At 45.0% G+C, this 20589-nt stretch overlaps 2 protein-coding genes across 2 annotated transcripts; one reads left to right on the top strand and one right to left on the bottom strand.

Moving 5' to 3' along the window:
- Positions 1–2066: 2066 nt before the first annotated feature.
- Positions 2067–3828, bottom strand: LOC146344428 (uncharacterized). Its single transcript, XM_084857342.1, has 2 exons — positions 3219–3828; positions 2067–2377 (listed from the first exon to the last, which is right to left on the bottom strand). The coding sequence occupies exons 1-2, from the start codon at positions 3816–3818 to the stop codon at positions 2264–2266; spliced, it is 714 nt and encodes a 237-aa protein (XP_084713468.1). The 5' UTR covers positions 3819–3828; the 3' UTR covers positions 2067–2263.
- Positions 2828–20485, top strand: CNTD1 (cyclin N-terminal domain containing 1). Its single transcript, XM_084857337.1, has 9 exons — positions 2828–4468; positions 7035–7211; positions 12249–12439; positions 12532–12607; positions 14781–14937; positions 15928–16090; positions 16876–17020; positions 19814–19910; positions 20075–20485. Exons 2-9 carry the CDS (start codon positions 7051–7053, stop codon positions 20180–20182), a joined length of 1098 nt encoding a protein of 365 aa, XP_084713463.1. The 5' UTR covers positions 2828–4468; positions 7035–7050; the 3' UTR covers positions 20183–20485.
- Positions 20486–20589: the final 104 nt, after the last annotated feature.

Here is a 20589-nt window from a genome sequence, read left to right as displayed (position 1 = left end):
AAATGACTTAAGAGATCTAGGTGAGCAGTGAGGTGGCCAAGTTTGCTAACACTACTGTGACAGGTTCCACCTTTTCCCCAGCCTCCACCTCTGAAACAGAACCAAACCCCTCAGGAATGCCTGCTTTCGCTTTGGGATAGCTGTACCCACAAGCTTCGACCCTTTTACTCTCTCTGGATTCCAGAGAAACTCAATAAGCTCAATTGGTTCTCTCAACCCACCACAGGAGAAGTCAGGAAGTAGATATAATAAAGGTAGTGTAAAATCAAACAACACACGGGAATGAGGATTTTAAAAAACAAAGATTGATTTAAAACATGAAAAGTTATGTTATTATTAATCAGTGCTTGTTCTGAACGTCCCTACCTACTCTACCCTCCTAAAATCCCATACACAAACCCCACTAGATGTTGCTTCTTCAGTCCCTAAACCCTATCTGACTTCTGTCAGTTCATCCTTTATATAATGTCAGGATCCTCACACACAGTCAGGCCCTTCCCACCTTTCACTCACCCTCTGGCATACTATTAACCCTATCTAACTTGGGTTAAATTTAACAATATAAAAACATGCATACCAAAACAGCCAGATGTTACAACGGCCAGGTTATTTAGGGAGGTTAAAACGAAGAGACAGTGAAGAGCACTGAAAGGATCTCTCCAAGTGGGGAAATGGGCATTAAAATTGCAAATGAAGTTCAGTTGAAGCAAGTGTAAAGTGAGTGACATATATTGGTGCAAAAAAATCCCAACTTCACATATACAGTGATGGGATCTGAGCTGGTCTTGACTGACCAAGGAAGTGAGTTTGGGGCTGCAATGAACAGCTCAATGAAAACATTGCCCCAGTGTGCACGTGCTGTGAAAAAGGTAAATCCCATGTTCGTTATAGTTTACAAAGGAATCAAAAATAACACTGCCAATATCATAATGCCTTCATACAAACGTATGGTGCAACTACCCTTGGAATTCTGTGTACAGTTCTGATCAACACACATCCAAAAGGATATTGTAGAGTTGCAAAAGCTGCAGAAAAGGGCAAGGAAAATGATCGTGGGGCTGGAGCAACTCTCCTAAGAGGGAAGGTTACAATGTTTAGGGCAGGGATGATGAACCTCCAGCTAGAGGCTTCCCATCCTGCCTGGATTCCCTCCACAGCTCCTCCCTTGGCCTGGAAGCTACAGGGGGCTTGGGGAGGAGGTGGGGAGAGGAATCACCTCATTATCCGCAGTTGGAGAGGATTCCCCGTACTTCATGTGATGCTCCCCTTCCTAATTGGGATGGGGAAACCCACTCTGGCACTCTGCCAGCGCTTGCAGGAGCTCTTGCAAGTGCCAGCCAAGTCTCCAGCTTTTGTGCACTGCCCCAATTGGAATGGCATGCGAAGAAGGTGCCCAACTTAGCTGCCATTTGGAGGAAACACTCCTCCAAACACCAGCCAAGTTGGTTTCTCAATACCGCTTTCTGCATGGAGAAAAGAAAAGCAGGTGGGGAGGGGGAGGATGAGGTTATGAGAGGGGGGCTCCATCCGCTTGATGTCATCGGGCCCAATTGGAACCAATTACCTAGGGAGGTGGTGGGCTCTCCCACACTGGAGGCATTCAAGACAAGGCTGGACAGTCACCTGTCAGGGATGCTTTGACTTGGGCTCCTGCATTGAGCAGGGGGTTGGACTCGATGGTCTTGTAGGCCCCTTCCAACCCTACTATTCTATGATTCTATGGATCTAAGAGGGAGAAGAGAACTGATTTTGTCTCTCTGCAGGAAACCACTAGACAACTGAGGGGGTGCAGGGATCTGTTGGAGTGGTAATGCTGTGGACCCTCATTTAAGCTCAGTATGAATAAACCTCATATGACAGAAATGCCACAAATCTCCAGTGTCCTCCTCCTCAGGAACCTGAAGTCTGAGTAACTGTTGGAATGCCTGAAATTTCAGAAGTGGGTTGCAAGAGAATAACAGTATGTTTAATAACCATAAAGCTTCCATTTTTGCAAAGGTTATCATTTAACAGCATCTCAACCTCTCCACCCCATGCCTGGCCCTAAAAAAGGCAAGGAAGCACAATTGTCCTCCACTGAGCTGGTTTATTGATCACATTAAATAGCTAGAATGATTAGTTTTTACACGTTAGCCATGGCAAAATGGCTTACCAATAAATGCAATGACCAGTTCTCTTGCATGAGGCACTGTGCCAACATGTCCTCAACAAGGGCCAGAGATGACATCCAGGGAAGACACAGTCCAATCCTAACCCTGTGCATCTACTGTGGTGGTCCATTTCTGTCAAGTGCTCTGTCAGCCTCAGTCTGCTGGGGTCTTCGCTGCCTGGGCCCGCACAACTTCAGCCTCCAGTTCCAACTCATCCAGGAAGCGCTCTTGGGAGACAGAATAAAAGGTGTAGCCATCTGTGTACAGGAGGCTAAGGAAAACAACCATGAAACTACTTGCCCCCAAAAGGGGCCCTTGGGTCATTCCCAGGGACAGCCAGAGGAGTTACTACACTGTTACCCTACTCTTGGACACCCAGCTTCCTTCCAGTCTTGAACTGGATGTAAAGGGCAAGGGGGGTGGGGGGAGATGAGAGATAGCGTTGCCTGCCCTTAAAATCCACCCCTCCTGAAAATGAGTCAAGGTGTATGTCAGAAGATGTGCATTCACAGCACAAGGCGAGGCTGGTCTCAGAGAGCAAAAGCAAAGAGCCAAGACTGTTTGGGGGGAGCCAGCCCCACTGGTACTAGCGCGGGTGTCCTGCATGCGCAGCTACTGGGGCAGGCGGGGGAGGGGTGCGCTCTGGAACGAAGTCACGCGTCAGGCTTGCGCCAGGTGACAGGAGAAGGGCGGACATGGGCTCAGCGGCCGCGCAGCTGAGGGTGCGTCTCCCGCGGCCCAATTCCCCACTCCCGATCCTTACTGGGAGCAGCCCCCCGCCCGAGGCCGCCCCTTCCGTGCCCTACAGCCCCCCCGAGGGCGGCGCGAAAGCAACCGCCCTCCTGCCTGGGACAAAAGCTTAATGTGGCGCGGGAATGGCGACGGGAGGGGAAATGTCCCCGTGGCGCCTCGCTCGGCCCCCTTCTCCCCACAGGGCGGAAGGCCCCCGCCCCGCCGCGCGCCCCGCATGGCGCCTCGTCTCGCCGAGGGCGAAGCGCCCGGCGCTCCGGGGTACCGCTGCGAGTCCGCGGCCCCAACGCCAAAGGCGAGCATCCAATGCCCACTCACCCGGGAGGAAGCCTCCCTGAACTCCGCGGGACTGACGCCCGAGCAGACGCGCCCAGGGCGGCACGGCAGGCTGCCATCTGCCGCGGCGCCTGGTTCTCCCGCGCTTCCTCCTCGGGAAAGCGCCGGGGCTTCTCCTCGGAGCGTGCCGAGCCGAGCCGAGCCCCCCAGAGCAGGCGCTGCGCACCCTCGCCATGCCCTCAAAAGAGCCGGGAGGCGCCGCCGCGCTCCCAGGGCCCGGGCCGCGCGACTCCGCGCTCGCCGTCGCCCTCCGCCCGGGCTCGGCCCCGCCAGCTCCTCCGCGCGACCCACGATGGAAAGGATACAAATGGCGGCGACGACAGCCCCGATGCCGAGGGCCGTGAGGGCGTTACGAACCCTCAGCCCCCGCCGGGCCGCCTCCACGCCGGGGCTCGACGCAAGCGCGGTGGGAGCCCCGGCCTGGGCCCTCTCCGCCCGGCGCCCGGCGCCCGCGGGCGGACCTCGCGGCGACTCTCCCCCGTCCGGCGCTGCCGTCGACATCTTCCCCGACAGCTTGGCCCAGCAAAGGCAGTGCCCCAAGCGTACGCCCCCCCGGGAGCGGTGCTGAGCTAGCGCGGCCATCTTTGGTGAGGGCTGGCCTGCGCGCCTGCCCAAGCGGCGGCCATCTCCGGAGAAACGGAGCGTTGCTGGTGATGTTCACAGTGCGCGTGTCAGTTTCGCCATCTTTGGCGAGGGCGGATACATAAAAAACCGGGGGCGGATATTTGTTTATTGAGCGCATAGATATGAACATCCATCCGTATAAACGTGTATGTGCACGCTGTAGTAGGTTACGCGTTGAATGCCTGTGGGCGCGCGTGTAAAAGGGCTTTTCGGGGATTGTTAGCCTCTAAGAAGTGACCGCGAATCTCTGAGTCCTGCAAACTGAAACGGAAATCAGCGGAAGAGATGTACTCAAGGCCGGAACGGGGGCGCGGAAGGCCGACCCGCTCCTGTCGGCCGGTGGCAGCCCCACGCCTGTTTACTCAGGCGGAAGGCCCGCTGTACCGCAAGGAAGTGGGACTGGAATTGAACACAGCAACTGAACCCAGTGGGACATTCTGAGTAAACATGCATAGCAGCGTGTTGTCGCTAATCTTCCATATGTATAGATTTCAAAGTATTTATAAGTGACATAAAAAGTACCATACTGGACCAGACCACAGGCCCATCTAGTTCATGGTCTGTTCCCACAGTGGCTAACCAGATGCCCATGGAAAGTCTACAAGCAGGTAATGAGCACAACAATATTTTCCTACTGATGTTCCTCAACAACTGGCATACAGAGACATGTTGTTCAGTCGTTAAGTCGTGTCCGACTCTTCGTGACCCCATGTACCATAGCACGCCAGGCTTTCCTGTCCTGCACTCTCTTCCCGGAGCGTGCTCAAGTCCATATTAATTGCATCAGTGATGCTATCTAGCCATCTCATCCTCTGCCGTCCCCTTCTCCTTTTGCCTTCAGTCTTTCCCAGCATCAGGGTCTTTTCCAGGGAGTTTTCTCTTCGCATTAGGTGGCCAAAATATTTGAGCTTCAGCTTCAGTATCTGTCCTTCCAATGAGCACTCAGGGTTGATTTCCTTTAGGACGGGCTCATTTGACCTCCTTACAAGAGTCTTCTCCAGCACCACAGTTCGAAAGCATCAATTCTTCGGCGCTCAGCCTTCCTTATAGTCCAGCTCTCACAGCCATACATTACTACTGGGAAAACCATAGCTTTGATTAGATGGACCTTTGTCAGCAAGGTCTCTGCTTCTTACTATGCTGTCTAGGTTTGCCATAGCTTTCCTCCCAAGGAGCAAGCGTCTTTTAATTTCATGGCTACAGTCACCGCCTGCAGTGATCTTGGAGCCCAAGAAAATAAAATCTGTCACTGCTTCCATCTCTTCCCCTTCCATATGCCAGGAAGTGATGGGGCCAGATACCATGATCGTTTTTTTAATGTTGAGTTTCAAACCAGCTTTTGCACTCTCCTCTTTCACCCTCAATAAGAGGCTCTTGAGATCCTCTTCGCTTTCTGCCATTAGGGTGGTATCATCTGCGTATCTGAGGTTGTTGATAATTCTCCCGGCAATCTTAATTCCGACCTGTGATTCATCCAACCCGGCATTCCTCATGATGTACTCTGCATATAAGTTAAATAAGTTAAATCCTAGCTTGTAGGATTTTGAGCATCACCTTGCTGGCATGTGAAATGACTGCAATTGTACAGTAGTTTAAATACTCTTCGGAATTGCCCTTCTTTGGAACTGGAATGTAAACTGACCTTTTCCAGTCTTGTGGCCATTGCTGAGTGTTCCAAATGTGTTGGCATATTGAGTGCAGCACTTTAACAGCATCATCTCTTAGGATTTTAAGTAGCTCAGCTGGAATACTGTCATCTCCGCTAGCTTTGTTGTTAGCAATGCTTAAGGCCCACTTGACTTCACTCTCGAGGATGTCCGGCTCAAGTTCAGTGACCGCACTCTCATGGCTATCAGGGACATTAAGATCTTTCCTTTATAGTTCTTCTGTGTATTCTTTCCACCTCTTCTTAATCTCATCTGCTTCTGTTAGGTTCCTGCCTTCTTTGTCCTTTATCATGCCCATCTTTGCACAAAACGTTCCCTTGATATCTCCGATTTTCTTGAAGAGATCTCTAGTCTTTCCAATTCTGTTGTTTTCCTCGATTTCTTTGCATTGTTCATTTAAGAAGGCCTTCTTGTCTCTCTTTGCTCTTCTCTGGAACTCTGCATTCAGTTGGATATATCTTCTCCTTTCTCCCTTGCTTTTCGCTTCCCTTCTTTCCTCACCTATTTGTAAAGCCTCATCAAACAGCCACTTTGCTTTCTTGCATTTCTTTTTCTTTGGGATGGATTGAGTTGCTGCCTCCTGAACAATGTTACAGACCTCCGTCCATAGTTCCTCAGGCACTCTATCAGGTTTAATCCCTGAAATCTATTCCTCACCTCCACTGTATATTCATAAGGGATATGATTTAGGTCATACCTGAATGGTTTAGTGGTTTTCCCTACGTTCTTCTATTTAAGCCGAAATTTTGCAAGAAGCAGCTCATGATCCAAGCCACAGTCATCTCCAGGTCTTGTTTTTACTGACTGTATAGAGCTTCTCCATCTTTGGCTGCAAAGGACATAATCAATCTGATTTTGACACTGACCATCTGGTGATGTCCATGTGTAGAGTCGCCTCTTGTGCTGTTGGAAAAGAGTCTTTGCTTTGATCAGCGTGTTCTCTTGGCAAAACTTTATTAGCCTTTGTCCTGCTTCATTTTGTACACCAAGGCCATGCTTGCCTGTTATCCCGGTGATTTCTTGACTTCCTACTTTAGCATTCCAATCCCCTATGATGAAGAGGACATCTTTTTTGGGTGTTAGTTCTAGAAGGTGTTGTAGGTCTTCATAGAACCAATCAACCTCAGCTTCTTCAGCATCAGTGGTTGGGGCATAGACAGTAACATCATTACTGCGATGTTGAATGGTTTGCCTTGGATTCGTACTGAGATCATTCTATCGTTTTTAAGATTGTACCCCAGTACTGCTTTTCCCACCCTTTTGTTGACTATGAATGCTACTCCATTTCTTCTAAGGGATTCTTGCCCATAGTTGTAGATAAGATGGTCACCTGAATTAAATTCGCCCATGCTTGTCCATTTTAGTTCGCTGATTCCCAAGATGTCGATGTTCAATCTTGCCATCTCATGTTTGACCACCTCCAGCTTACCTTGATTCATTGATCTTACATTCCAGGTTCCTAAACAATATTGTTCTTTACAGCATCGGATTTTCTTTTCACCACCAGACACATCCACAGCTGAATGTCCTTTCAGCTTTGGCCCGCCGCTTCACTCTTTCTGGCGCTACTTGGAAATACCCTCTGCTCTTCCCCAGTAATATATTGGACACCTTCCAACCTGAGGGGCTCATCTTCCGGCATCATCTCTTTTAGCCTTGTGATACGTTCCATGGGGTTTTCTTGGTAAGAATACTGGAGTGGGTTGCCATTTCCTTCTCCAGGGGACCACATTTTGTCAGAACTCTCCACCATGACCTGTCCGTCTTGGGTGGCCCTGCACGGCACAGCTTATGGCTTCACTGAGTTATGCAAGCCCCTTCCCCACAACAAGGCAGTGATCCATGAAGGGGATACAGAGACATACTACCTCTGAATCTGGAGGTAGTGTACAGCCATCCTGACTAGTAGGAACTACTGATAGCTCTATCCTCCATCCAAGATGGCCATTGGAATTTGCTTCCGAAATGTAGCATAGTTTAACTACGTGCTGTGTAAAGTACTTCCGTTTATATCTATCCTGCATCTCCCATCATTCAGCTTCACTGGGTGACTCCAGGTTCTAGTATTATGAGACCCCAGGTTCTAGTGAAACTTTCTCATACCATGCATAATTGTGTATGCCTCTATCATGTCTCCCTCCCCATGCTCACCTTTTTTTTAAGCTAAGTACCAAATATTGCAACCTTTCCTCATAGGGGAGTTGCTCCAGCCCCTTAATCATTTTGGTTGCCCTTTTCTGCATCTTTAGCAACTCTACAATATCCTTTTTGAGTTGCTGTGACCAGAACTGTAGACAATATTTGAACTGTGGTTGCATCATATAACAGCAGCTTGATACTGGCAATTCTATTTTTAGTTTCTTTTCTAGCCATGCCCAATAAGGAATTTGCCTTTTTTCACAGCTACCACATGCTGGAACATTTTCATCAAGCTGTCACCACAACCCCAAGATCTCTTTCTTGGTCAATCCCTGCCAGCATTGATCTTATCGGTGTATACATGAAGTTGGGATTTTTTACCCCAACGTGCATCACTTCACACTTTGCTTACATTGAACCACATTTGCCATTTTAATGCCCATTCCCCCAGTTTGGAGAGAGTTTTCTTTGCAGTCCTTTTTTTTTTTTTAGGTTGCAATCCTATGCATGTTTAGACAGTGAAAAGTTCTACAACTCCCAGCTTTCCCCAGCCAGCCTGGAAGTTGTAAGATTTGTCTATGCATACGATTGTGCCCTCAATTGCCCTTAATAATTTGGTGTCATCAACAAACTTGGCCATTTCACTGCTCACTCCTAATTTCAGATCATTTATGAATAAGTTTACAAGTACCAGTCCGTTGTGGGACCCCTCTGTTTTCATCCTTCCATTGCAAGAATCGACCAATTATTTCTACTCTTTGTTTTCTGTTGTTTAGTTACTGATCCATAAGAAGAGCCCTCCTCTTATCCCATGACTGCTCAGGAGTCTTTGGTGAGGGACTTTGATGAAGTCCAAGTAAACAATGTGAAGTGGATCACCCCTGTCCACAAGTTTATTGACACTCAAAGAACTCTAACAGGTTAATGAGACAGGACATACCATTGTGGAAGCCATGTTGATTCCTTTTCAGCAAGATTTGTCCTTCTATATGTTTATTTTATCATTAATAACTTTCTACCAGTTTACCCTGAACAGACGGAAAGTTAACCATCCTATAATTTTCTGGATCCCCACTGGATCCTTTTTAAAAAATTGTTACTATGTTGGTCACTCTCTGGTCCTCTTCTTGTACAGAGGGTAATCTTAGGGACACGTTACATATTTGTGCTAGAAGTTCAACAATTTCATATTGAGTTCTTTAAGAACTCTAGGATGGATGCCATCCATACCTGGTGATTTTGCGCTGTGTGAAAAAGTACTTCCGTTTATCTTTCCTGAATCTCCCAACGATCAACTTCATGGGATGACCCCACTGGGTTCTAGTATTGTGAGAGAAGGAGAAAAAATTCTCCCTATCCACATTCTCTACTCCATGCATAATTTTGTAGACCTCTATCATGTCTCCCCTTACCCTCCTTTTTCCAGCTGCTGTAACCTTCCCTCATATGGGAGATACTTCAGCCCCTTGATAGTTTCAGTTCCCGTTTTCTGCACTTTTTCCAGCTCTACAATATCTTTTTTTAGGTGCAGTGACAAAAACTATATATGGTATTATAAGTATGGTCACACCATGGATTTGTATAAAGACAGTTTGATATTAGCAGTTTTATTATCAATTCCTTTTCTAATTATGCCTAACATGGAGTTTTACTTTTTGTACAGTGGGTTGACATTTTCATCGAGCTGTCCACCACAACTCCCAGATCTCTTTCTTGTTTGGTCGCCACTAGCTCAGATCCCATCAGGTTATATTTGAAGTTGGGATTTTTTTCCCCAACGTGCATCAGTTTACACTTGCTTACATTGAACCGCATTTGCCATTTGGATGCCATTTGGATTTAATCCTAAATGGTGTTGGCCAGGACCTAATATGGGATATAAATGTTGTTGAACCAATTGGAAACAGTAATCACAGTGCTATCAGGTTTTATATTTAAGTGGAAAACTGCCCTGGAAGTCCAACACAGTCACATTTTACTTCAAAAGAGGAAATGTCTCTAAAATGAGGGAACTGGTGAAACGGAAGCTAAAAGTGGGAGTGAAGAGGATTAAATCCCTTCAAAATGCTTGGAGATTACTCAAAAACACAGTAATAGAAGTCCAGATAAAATGGATACCACAGGTTAGGAAAGGTAGCACCTAAGTTCAAGAGGTTGCCAGCATGGTTAATGAGCAGTGTTAAGGGAGCTATTAGAGAAAAGAGAGCTTCTTTCAGAAAATGGAAGTCTTGCCCAAGTGAAGAAAACGAAAAGGAGCACAAGCTTGCACAAAGACGATGCAAGCAGACAATAAGAGATGCAAAAAAACATTTTGAAGAGCATATCGCTAACAACATCAAGGCCAACAATAACGAATTCTTTAAACATATCAGAAGCAGAAAACCAGGGAGGCAGTTGGACCATTGGATGACAATGGAGTTACAGGAGTACTAAAGGAGGAGAAGGAGATGGCAGAGAAGCTGAATGAATTCTTTTCATCTGTCTTCACTGCAGAAGATATAGGATAGATACCTGTGCCTGAACTGATGTTTTCAGGAAGGGAGAATGAGCAGCTGAGGCAAATAGTGGTGACAAAAGATGAAGTTCTCAGCCTTATTGATAAATTAAAAGCAAATAAATCACCAAGCCCAGATGGTATCCATCCCAGAGTTCTCAAAAAACATGAAAATGAAATTGCTGATCTTCTAACCAAAATATGCAACATGTCCCTAAGATCAGCCTCTATACCAGAGGACTGGAAGATGGCCAATGTAACACCAATTTTCAAAAAGAGATCCAGGGGGGATCCGGGAAATTACAGGCTGGTTAGCTTAACGTCTGTTCCGGGTAAACTGGTTGAAGGCATTATTAAAGATAAAATTAGTAAGCATATAGAAGGACAAGCCCTGATGAAAAAGAATCAATATGGCTTCCACAAAAGGTAAGTCCTCTCTCACTAACCTTTTAGAGTTCTTTGAGAGTGTCAATAAACATGTAGACAGGAGTGATCCGGTAGACATTGTTTACTTGGATTTCCAAACGGCTTTTGACAAAGTCTCCCACCAAAGACTCCTGAGCAAACTTAGCAGTCATGTAATAAGGGGAGAGGTCCTGTTAGGGTTCAGTAACTGGTTGAAGAACAGAAAGCAGAGAGTAGGAATAAATGGTAAATACTCCCAATCGAGGGAAGGAAATAGTGGGGTCCCACAGGGATCTGTATTAGCACCAGTGCTTTTCAACCTGTTCATAAACGATCTGGAATTAGGAGCGAGCAGTAAAGTGGCCAAGTTTGCCGATGTCACCAAATTATTTAGGGTTGTTAAAACAAAAAGGGATTGTGAAGAGCTCCAAAAGGATCTCTCCAAACTGGGAGAATGGGCATCTAAATGGCAAGTGCAGTTCAATGTAAGCAAGTGTAAAGTGATGCATGTTCGGGCAAAAAATCCCATCTTCAAGTATAGTGTGATGGGATCCGAGCTAGCTGTGACCGACCAGGGAAGAGATCTCGGGGTTGTGGTGGACAGCTCAATGAAGATGTCAACCCAGTGTGTGGCCACTGTAAAAAAAGGCAAACTCCATGTAGGCATAATTTTAAAAGGAATTGAGAATAAAACTGCCAACATCATACTGCCCCTATACAAATCTATGGTGCGACCACACTTGGAACACTGTGTACAGTTCCGGTCACCACACCTAAAAAAAAGATATCGTAGAGCTGGAAAAAGTGCAGAAAAGGGCAACTAAAATGCACGAGGGGCTGGAGCATCTCCCCTATGAGAGAAGGTTACAACAGCTGGGACTGTTTCGCTTGGAAAAGAGGGTGAGGGGAGACATGAAAGAGGTGTACAAAATTATGCAAGGTGTGGAGAATGTGAATAGGGAGACTTTTTCCTCCCTCTCACATAATACTAGAACCTGGGGTCATCCTATGAAGGTGATTGGTGGGAGATTCAGGACAGATAAAAGGAAGCGCTTCTTCACATAGCACAAACTATGGAATTCACTACCGCAGGCTGTAGAGATGGCCACCAACTTGGATGGCTTTAAAAGGGAATTGGACAAATTCCCGGAGAAGGCTATCAATGGCTACTAGCCCTGATGGCTCTGTGCTACCTCCAGTACCTGAGGTGGTATGCCTATGTACACCGGTTGTTGGGGAACATGGGCAGGAGGGTGCTGTTGCACTCATGTCCTGCTTGTGGATTTCCCACAGGCAGTTGGCTGACCACTGTGTGAACAGAATGCTGGACAAGATGGACCATTGGTCTGATCAAGCATGGCTCTTCTTACGTTCTTATGCCCATTCTCCCAGTTTGGGGAGATCCTTTTGGAGCACTTCACAATTCCTTTTCGTTTTAACCACCCTAAATAATTTGGTGTCATTTGCAAATCTGGCAAACTTCACTGCTCACTCCTAATTCCAGATCATTAATGCACAAGTTGAAAAGCATTGATCCCAGTACAGTCACTGTGGGACCCCAGTATTTACATTCCTCCATTGGGAGAATTTACCATTTATTCCTACTCTGCTTTAATACTTAAATAAAAGTGGGTTCTATATTAACGGTAGACACGGTGTTGATAATTTTTCTTATTTTCAAAGTGTTGGCAGACCTCTTGAGATGGGCTCACCTGCACAGGTGGCAGCCAGGTACCAATCCTCAGAGCCTATTTTTGGCACAGTGGCCACCGGGATTATCCAAGATGCTTTGCTCCACATGGCCAGGGAGAATGAGCAGTATTTGAATGAGCTGTGTGGTGAAGCAGGCTGCTTTAAGGAGACTCGTATAGTGGGTAAGAATTGAGCCTGGCAAACTCTCTAGATTGACATGCTAAAAAAGCCTTCAGCTATGATTCTGATGGTTCCTTCTCTCTCTCTTGGGCAGAATTTGTGTTTCTTTTATCTGAGAAATGGAGCCTGAGTGAATCTGCAAGATACCAAGCAATAGAAATATTTGAAAGGTATTCCTTTTTTCTCTTTCCTTTGAGGGGTGATGACTTCAGGGGAGAACAGTTTGAACTATCCAGGCTTTCTTTAGGCTGCAATCCTGTGCCCATTTACCTAAGAGTAAGCCACATTTAACTCAATGGATGTACTTCCGAGTAGACAGAATAGGAATACACTGTTAATTACCTGCAATATACACCCTTTGTCACCCTTGAAATGTAACTCTATAGCAGCCAAATCATCAGCTCTTACTGAATAGCATGTAGACTTGGGGGTTTATATGCTCTCCTTTAAAAACTAAAACAAATTGGCTACAGGTCCTCTATGAGAGTCCTACTTTGAGCAGCAAGAGCCCAGAATCGCAGTGTGTGTTGATGAGGTAAGAGGAGAGTTGAACTGCTGTGGGATTTTAAATGTTATTTACTATTTATTTTAAGCATTTATGTATTGCCTCTTGCCCTATTCAGGTTTCAGGACAATATACAATTTAATGTTATTTCACAATAAAATAGCAAGTCAGCAATTAAATATCAAAACCCTTAAATCTAAAAACAATAGCATATTACAATGCCTTGGGAAAAAAGGAAAGTTTGTAACATAAATTGTAATTTAGGGGCACCTCAGCTGAGAAAGCCCTCTCCACTGTATTTGCATAATGAACCTCTGATACACAAGGGCACTCAAAGAAATTCCTCAGAAGACCGTAATACACGAGCAAGTTGATATGGAAGTAGATATGCCTTCAAATTCTTGAGCCCTGAGCCTTTAAAAATAGGTGCTAGCACCTTAAATTGGGCCCGGAAGGGGATAGGCAGCAAATTAAGTTCTTTTAAAATACATATAATGTGCATGAAACAAGATGTACCTGCCAGAAGCCTGGCTGCTGTATTCTGCACTAACTGAAGTCTTCAAGGGCAACCCCAAGTATAACACATTGCAGTAATCCAATCAGGAAGTTACCAGAGCATGGATCACAATGGCTGGACAGTGGTAGAAGGGAAGTAGAATTTGGAGAGTAGAGTAGAATTTAAAGATGCACATTTTTGCTTCCTACTAATGTACTGAGAAAAAAAAACCCTACTGATCCTTAACCAAGCACAAGCTAAATATAACAAAGCCAGTAAAAGATATGCAGGGAGAAGTGAAGCAGGTAGACAGGGGCTATCCAGAGATTTGAGGAGAGTACTACACATATGACTATCTGCCTACTACCAGCACTGGGCAGCTAGTGGTCCTCCAGAAGTTTTGGCCTACAACTCCCATCATCCCTCACCACTGACATGCTGGCTAAGGCCAACGGCTTGTAGACCAAAACATCTGGTGGGCCTCAAGTTGCCCATACCTGCCCTAGACAGGTTTGGGTGTGTGCTTGATGCAAAAAGCTGCAGATCCTCAGGAAACAAGGGTGCCAGGGTAGTTGAGCTGGTGGAAGGAAACAGACTTATTTAGATGAACAGTCAAAGACATTGCAAAGCATTGAAAAGTGCACTACCCATGCTGAGAGCTCCTGTGCTTTTGCAGAGATGAGGGTGTTAAGATACGAGGGCATCTCACGGAGTCCCTCAGAATGGACTTCTACAAAATCATGCACATTCCATATGATTGGATGCAGCTGAAACAGACTGTAAAGGTCCCTTTCTCTAAGTAAATGGCCATATAATTAACTTTAGTTTCTTCCATTAGTCAATAGGTCCACTATGAATGGCAAGTATTTTAGGACAATTGTAGCACATTACAGCCTTGTTCCTCTATATGCAGTGTGCTGGCGAGTTTCATCAAGCCTCTGAACCCTCTATTGCCTTTGCACAATTTTCTTTTCTGCTTGTGGTGGTTGCCAAGTTCTGGCTGCCATGTTTGGCATACACATAGGTTTATGCACCCAGTAGCATGAAGGACCATGAGGTCTGGAATCCCAAGAAAGAGCTTCCGATGGCTTCTGTGGCAGCAGGACAAAGTATAGAGGGACTGTAGTACCCTTATGACGATTTCACACAAAGGCTTCATCGGGGATCTTTATCAACTGAGCGCCTTGTGGTTTTCCTTTCATGGCTGCTTTTGCTCCCTAAAACTGATGCAGGCAGGCTGCTTTGATACTAGGTGCTGTAAGCAGGAAGCGGACTCCTTGTAGTTGTCACCAGCACCACTTGATTTTCTCTAGTCAGGCTCTTCATCCTTACGTCTTTTTAGGTTCATGCTCACGCTGACTGAAGATTTCTGCAATTCCACCAGAGCAAAGGTGGAAGACAGCAGCTGCGCCTCAGTGAAACAGCAAATCAAGGGCATATTTGTGTTGCGTCTAGTCTCTTCTATCCAGCTTGCCAGCAAACTCTCCTTCCACTACAGCGTAAGAACATTCAAGACTCGCCCTGAGCATATTACACACCATTAATGCAAAGTTTAGGCTGCAATCCTTTAAACACTTACCTGAGAGTAAGTCCACTGAGCTCAATGGGACTTACTTCAAAGTAGGTGTACATAGGATTGCACTGTTAGTCTCTTTATGCACCATGTTAGAGACACAGACCAGGTTCAGATGATAAGCAGGGCAAACAATGCGGTACAGGTTGTCTCCCCTGCCCCCGCACATGCTGGTCATGAAACCAGCATTTCCCTAATTACCTGTGCCATGTCACAGGTTGCCATGTCACAGGTTGCCATGTTGTCCAAACATGGCTTCTTCCCCACCTTGCAAGCCATGGCTTGCAGGAGAGGTTGTGGGGAGGGTTAGAAGCCACCCCCACTGCAACGTGGCATGGGCAACTAGGGAAATGCCAGTTGTGCGACTGGCACGCTCGGGGGCAGGTGAAACAGCCCATACAGCATTGTTTCCCCCACTGATTATCCAAACGCAGTAATTCTCTATGTGAATTCTCCAGTCAGGAACAGTTACTTTGGTTCCAAATGCACAAAAAATGTTCGGTCTCAGTAATTCTCTCTGTGAGAGAATTACTGGGGCCGAACATTTTTTGTGCATTTGGAACCAAAGTAACTGTTCCTGACTGGAGAATCTGGCCAAAAAATGAAAATAGGAATGACTGGTTACAAAGCAATGTCTTTTGAAAATAAGTTTTTTAAATGACTAGCCCTTTAATAGCATTATGGGATACATAGAGCTGGCTTTCACAACGACCAACTTGTAGCAAAAGGAGGAAAACCTTTAATTTGGGGGGCAACCTTCACAGTATAAGACATTATGTCACTGTCATGTAAGGTGTTGTGTTTTTTAATTTTAAACCATCAGACAATAGCATCTCTTTAACACTAGATCTTGGTAGATATGAAGGAAAAAAAGGCTGACATTTTGATAGTAACGTTCACATTTCTCTTAACACAGATAGTTAACAACAACATGGTTCTGAAGTTTCTGAAGTCTTTGGGTTTCTCCTATACCACAGAAGAACTCCTGGAATCAGAACTGGCTATTCTGAAGGCTCTGCATTTCCAAATCAACGTTCCAGCCCCTTTTGCTTATGTTGAAATGCTCCTGGAGGTTTTAGGTAAGTGCCAGAAATAAGATGTAATGTTGAGGAAACTTTAGCTTAGGGGTAAAAATTAGTCATGCCACTTTGTTGTTAATCCTTCTTGAGCAATGGGAAGCTTCATGCAACCTTTGCAGTGTCTTTTTTTGTTTGGGAATGAGTGACCATCTCTTTGTTCCCTATGCAATTGGGCGATTAGCTCCTTGTTTCAATAAAATGGCCACTTGATCAACTTGCATTGTTCTAATTATTCTGTTGGTCCCATTCAGAATAACATAACTTTTAAGGAGACACTGAATCAGAAAAAAACATAGTCTTGGTTTTTTGGCACTTCAGTCTTGTAGCACTTAAAGACTAACATTTATTATGACGTAAATTTTTGCTGCAGTGGGCTAAAACTCACCATCCCTCAGGAATTTGTCTAAATATAGCCTGACCTTCAGATTTCTTTTAAATCTGTATTTTACCTTCAGTTTATGTGTTGATCTTACCTTACACTCCCTTCTTCTTGTAAAGAAGATGTTTTGTTTTTAACTTTTTGTTAAAGACTATACCAAAATTAAGCTGCAGAAACTGGGGCAACAAATCCTACAGTAATTTGGGCGTGTAATAAAGATGAGAAACAAAAAACTCCTAGAAGGCATCTCAGATAGGTCAGTGATCTATTATAAATTGATTGACTAAGAGCGAAATGACCGAAAGGGTATCTAAAATATAGGTGGGTAGATTCTGGCTCCAAACAGAAACCTAGCTGACTTCCTTGCAGCAGCTTCTGATGCCCTCTGTTTCTTCCTCAATATTAGGATACAATGGCTATTTGCTTCCCACAAAAGAGCTGCATGAAACGTGCAGACATTTGCTGCGTTTAGCATACCTCTTTAGGAGCAGCATTTATGACACCTTGCTAAAGGCTTCAATTGAAAATTCATCACCAAGTGAGCTCCAGCTGTAAGTTCTGGAAAGTGACAAGCTAGAAATGAATGTATGCTGTAAGGAAAACAAATAGAGATATTTTTAAATATGTTCAGTGATATAGGGATAGGGTGTAGCACTTCCTGTACTTCCAGACCCTGGTATTTCTGTCAAAGCAGCAAGAAGTGAAGAAAGTACTTTACAGACCAAGAAAATCTGAGTCAATATTCCATGCAACACACCTTAACAGAGGCCTGTTTGTAAGCAATGCACTTGGGATAGAGCCTGGCTTCAGAGCTGAGCTGCACTGTGAAACATGAAACATTGGCACAACATGCACAGCTCCCAACTTAAGGTGTCCTTTTACTTGACTATGATGGTGGTGCAAATCCTGATAGTTTCTAAACTGGGATAAAACTGTTCAGACTGTTAATGTATCCAGATATTCCATAAATCAATTACTGTAGTAAGATTATTTGGAGGAGTTGTTGGGAGGGGACATAGTTCAGTTGTAGAGAACATTTTGGGGTTGCCTATTCTCATATTATTCGAACTAGCACAGGTGTGGGCATTCTGGTGCTCTCTAGATGTTTTGGACTACAACTCCAATAATCTGACCATTGGCCATGCTAGCAAGGGCTTATGGGAATTGTAGTCCCAAACATCTGGAGGGCACCAGGTCACCTATCCTTGAACTTGAGAAAGTTATTCACACATAACTATCACCCATGGGTTATTGGGGCTGCCTCCTGCCTGCTTGCCATTGCTAGTCGTGACGTCAACTTGACACTCTGGGTTGTTGAGGGTTAAACAACCTAGAGTTCGAACCTAGGGTTTGTGGTTAAAACTCTGAATTGTAACTCTCAACAACCCAGATGTCACAACTAACAACCCAGGAACAGGGTGTTTGAGTTGTTTAGCATAGTGGGTGCAAAGCAGGTGGGGAGGCTCCTGTGCTCCAGTGCAGCCCCACCAGTTCATGAGTCGTTTACTGGGCATTACCTGCGAAGCAAGTCAATGCCTTGTAAAATTACCACCTACAAGAAGTACAGGGAAAGTCAGTATTTCTTTCTTTACTGCTGTGGCTTACTTAAATTTTTCAGTGTTGCCCTTCGGTCTAAATATTGCCAGGGCAGCTCATACAATGAAAATAGTTGACATGCACCATGAGAAAACAAATGCCAGAGTCCCCAGTATTATACATGTCCTTTAGAACGGACAGATAAACAATACTATCAATTTTTCACAGGCTATTCTAAAGAATTTCACCCGAGCATGTTTTGAACTATTTTATATAATTAGTTTGAAAGCATCTTGCTAGGGAAACGTGGAGAGAAGGATAATGTACACCACCTTGGGTTCCTTAAGGAGGAAAAAAGGCGGGGTATAAATGTAATAAATACATAAATAAATAAAAATAAACACGTAACAATCCTCTGTTGCCGATTCAAACTACACGTTATGGGGGAGAACTCCATAAATTATTTTAGAGATATTGTCCTCTGGATCCTTTTATTTGCTCCTTTATACTTTGAAACTGCCCTTTTAGGCCCTTTTCTACATAATCAGATACAAATGTGATGCTGGTTGCACAAGATTTAAGTATCTTCCCTCATGTAAGCACTTCTGCTGCAAGGCTATTTTCACAGTAATTATAGCACTTTATAATGTTGCTGAAAAAAATACATCCCACCCGCCACTGCTAGAGGGGTCATTGGGGTTTAGTGTTATGGGCATCTATTGGATACTGCTTGTGACACAACTGACACAATGCCATTTTTGGACCTTTTGAAAACATTTCATTCTACATTTTTAGAAGTGAAGCACTTCCCCCTTGGAGCACTCATCTCTTTCTTAAAGAAGAGTCTGTGACAGCAGAAGAAAGATTATATATTCCCCCTACAGCAACACCTACTGTTTAATGGTTTATGTTTTAAAGGAGGATGTATGCTTCTTCTCTCCAGACCTGGTGCACTTCTCTCTGGTGGAGTGTCTGTGGGCTGGTTTGTTTACTGGGGAAAAACCCACCTGACAGGCTTATCCCTCCATTACATGTGGCCAGGGTATAGTATGTAATACTGCCACCAGTTCAGTCTAGGGCAGGGTCAGCATGAAGCCTCATTTTCTTTTACCTCGTGAATAGCCACCTGCACTTTTCATATGACAGCCATAAAAAGCTCCCCTGGGGCTACGCTGCTCCTCCTTTTCATTTGGGTTTGGACAGTTGACAGCGCCAGCTCCATAGGACAGCCTTCCCCATCCTGGTGCCCTTCAGAGAGGCTAGCCTGCAACTCCCATCTTCCCAGCCACCATAGCCATTGGAAGGCTTCTCTAGAACACACAGCTTTAAATAAATACATGGAAGGATGAGTCTGCAAGGAAAGGGAGCTTGGGATTTGGGAAAGACTGGTGTGGCCATGCTATGGGTGATTTTTCAACCACAAAAACAGATACATGAACTTGCCTATATCTTGGCATCTAGGTTATAGCCACTGATTCAGGATGCAATCCTATGCCCATTTACCTGGGAGTAAACCCCACTGAATTCAATGATTTATTTCTGAGTAGACTTTCACAAGATTATGCTGCTAGATTGTTTTGGTAATATGCCTTTGTGGCTGGTACAGGCATTCTAATGGCTAAGAGATGTTTACAAAATAAAACATTTATGATACTTAACAACCCAGATAATACAGTGTTAGGTAAGGATTAAAAAGTATTTATTTTCTGAATATCTGTAGGGGTAGGCTTTAAATGTACAGTAGGCTGTTGACTGCTGCTGGAATATAAAGCCAGCTCTTTTCTCACCTTGTCATTTCAATTGGATAGAGCCAAGTTTGTGTCCGTAAAGGAAGATCTCATGCTACTGGCTGTGGGAGTTATTGGAGGAAGTGCTTTCCTGCTGAACCCTGAGGGCTGGAATCAGGTATATACAGACCTTGTAGCTCAGCCCAGAGGCACTGAGTAGCAACAGGCTGCATTAATTCCAGTGTTCATTGAGTAGAATCCAGTACCTTTATCCCTGCAGGAACTCCCTACCCATAAGCATCCTAGTGCTATGTCTTAACCTCACCCTATTTCCTTTGAAAGCTTATGGAGTACCTCAGCGACACCACAGGAATTAGTCTGCAGAGCATCATTGAGGCAGTCTACGCAATTCTGAAGCATAGTGTTGGCAGTGCTGTGGATGATCACTGAATTCTCCCCTGCAGCTGAGGAAGCGGCCCTTCAAGCTGTGTGCTGCCATACTTCACGTGTGTACAGGACTCTCAAAGGGATGGTTACTTGTGTTCAAAAGAAACAAGATCCCCAATCATAGTTTAAATGTTAATGGGTTTCTCACTGGCTTTTGTTTTATCTTAAGAGGGGGCAAGGTAGATATTCTAAAGAAAGGCATCCATGCCGCTGGCTCCAGCCCACAGGAAGGGGCTCAGACCCCTTTACAATGCTCTCTTGCATAGTTACAGCACTGACAGAGAATTATGGCTGCTTGGGAAAACACTACATGCATGTACTGCTAGGATATGAGATGAGTTTATTCTGAAAGCCTTCTCTGATGTGGAAGTCTCAGTAGGGATCAATAAACTCATTTATAAGGGTAGAAG

This window comes from Heloderma suspectum, chromosome 5 (assembly GCF_057233095.1).
Source record: "Heloderma suspectum isolate Gila_16-S chromosome 5, 16-S_ref, whole genome shotgun sequence".
In the NCBI taxonomy this organism is placed as follows: Eukaryota; Metazoa; Chordata; class Lepidosauria; order Squamata; family Helodermatidae; genus Heloderma; species Heloderma suspectum.
Note: the sequence above shows the minus strand (reverse complement) of the source record. Positions and strands in the feature narration are given on the sequence as shown.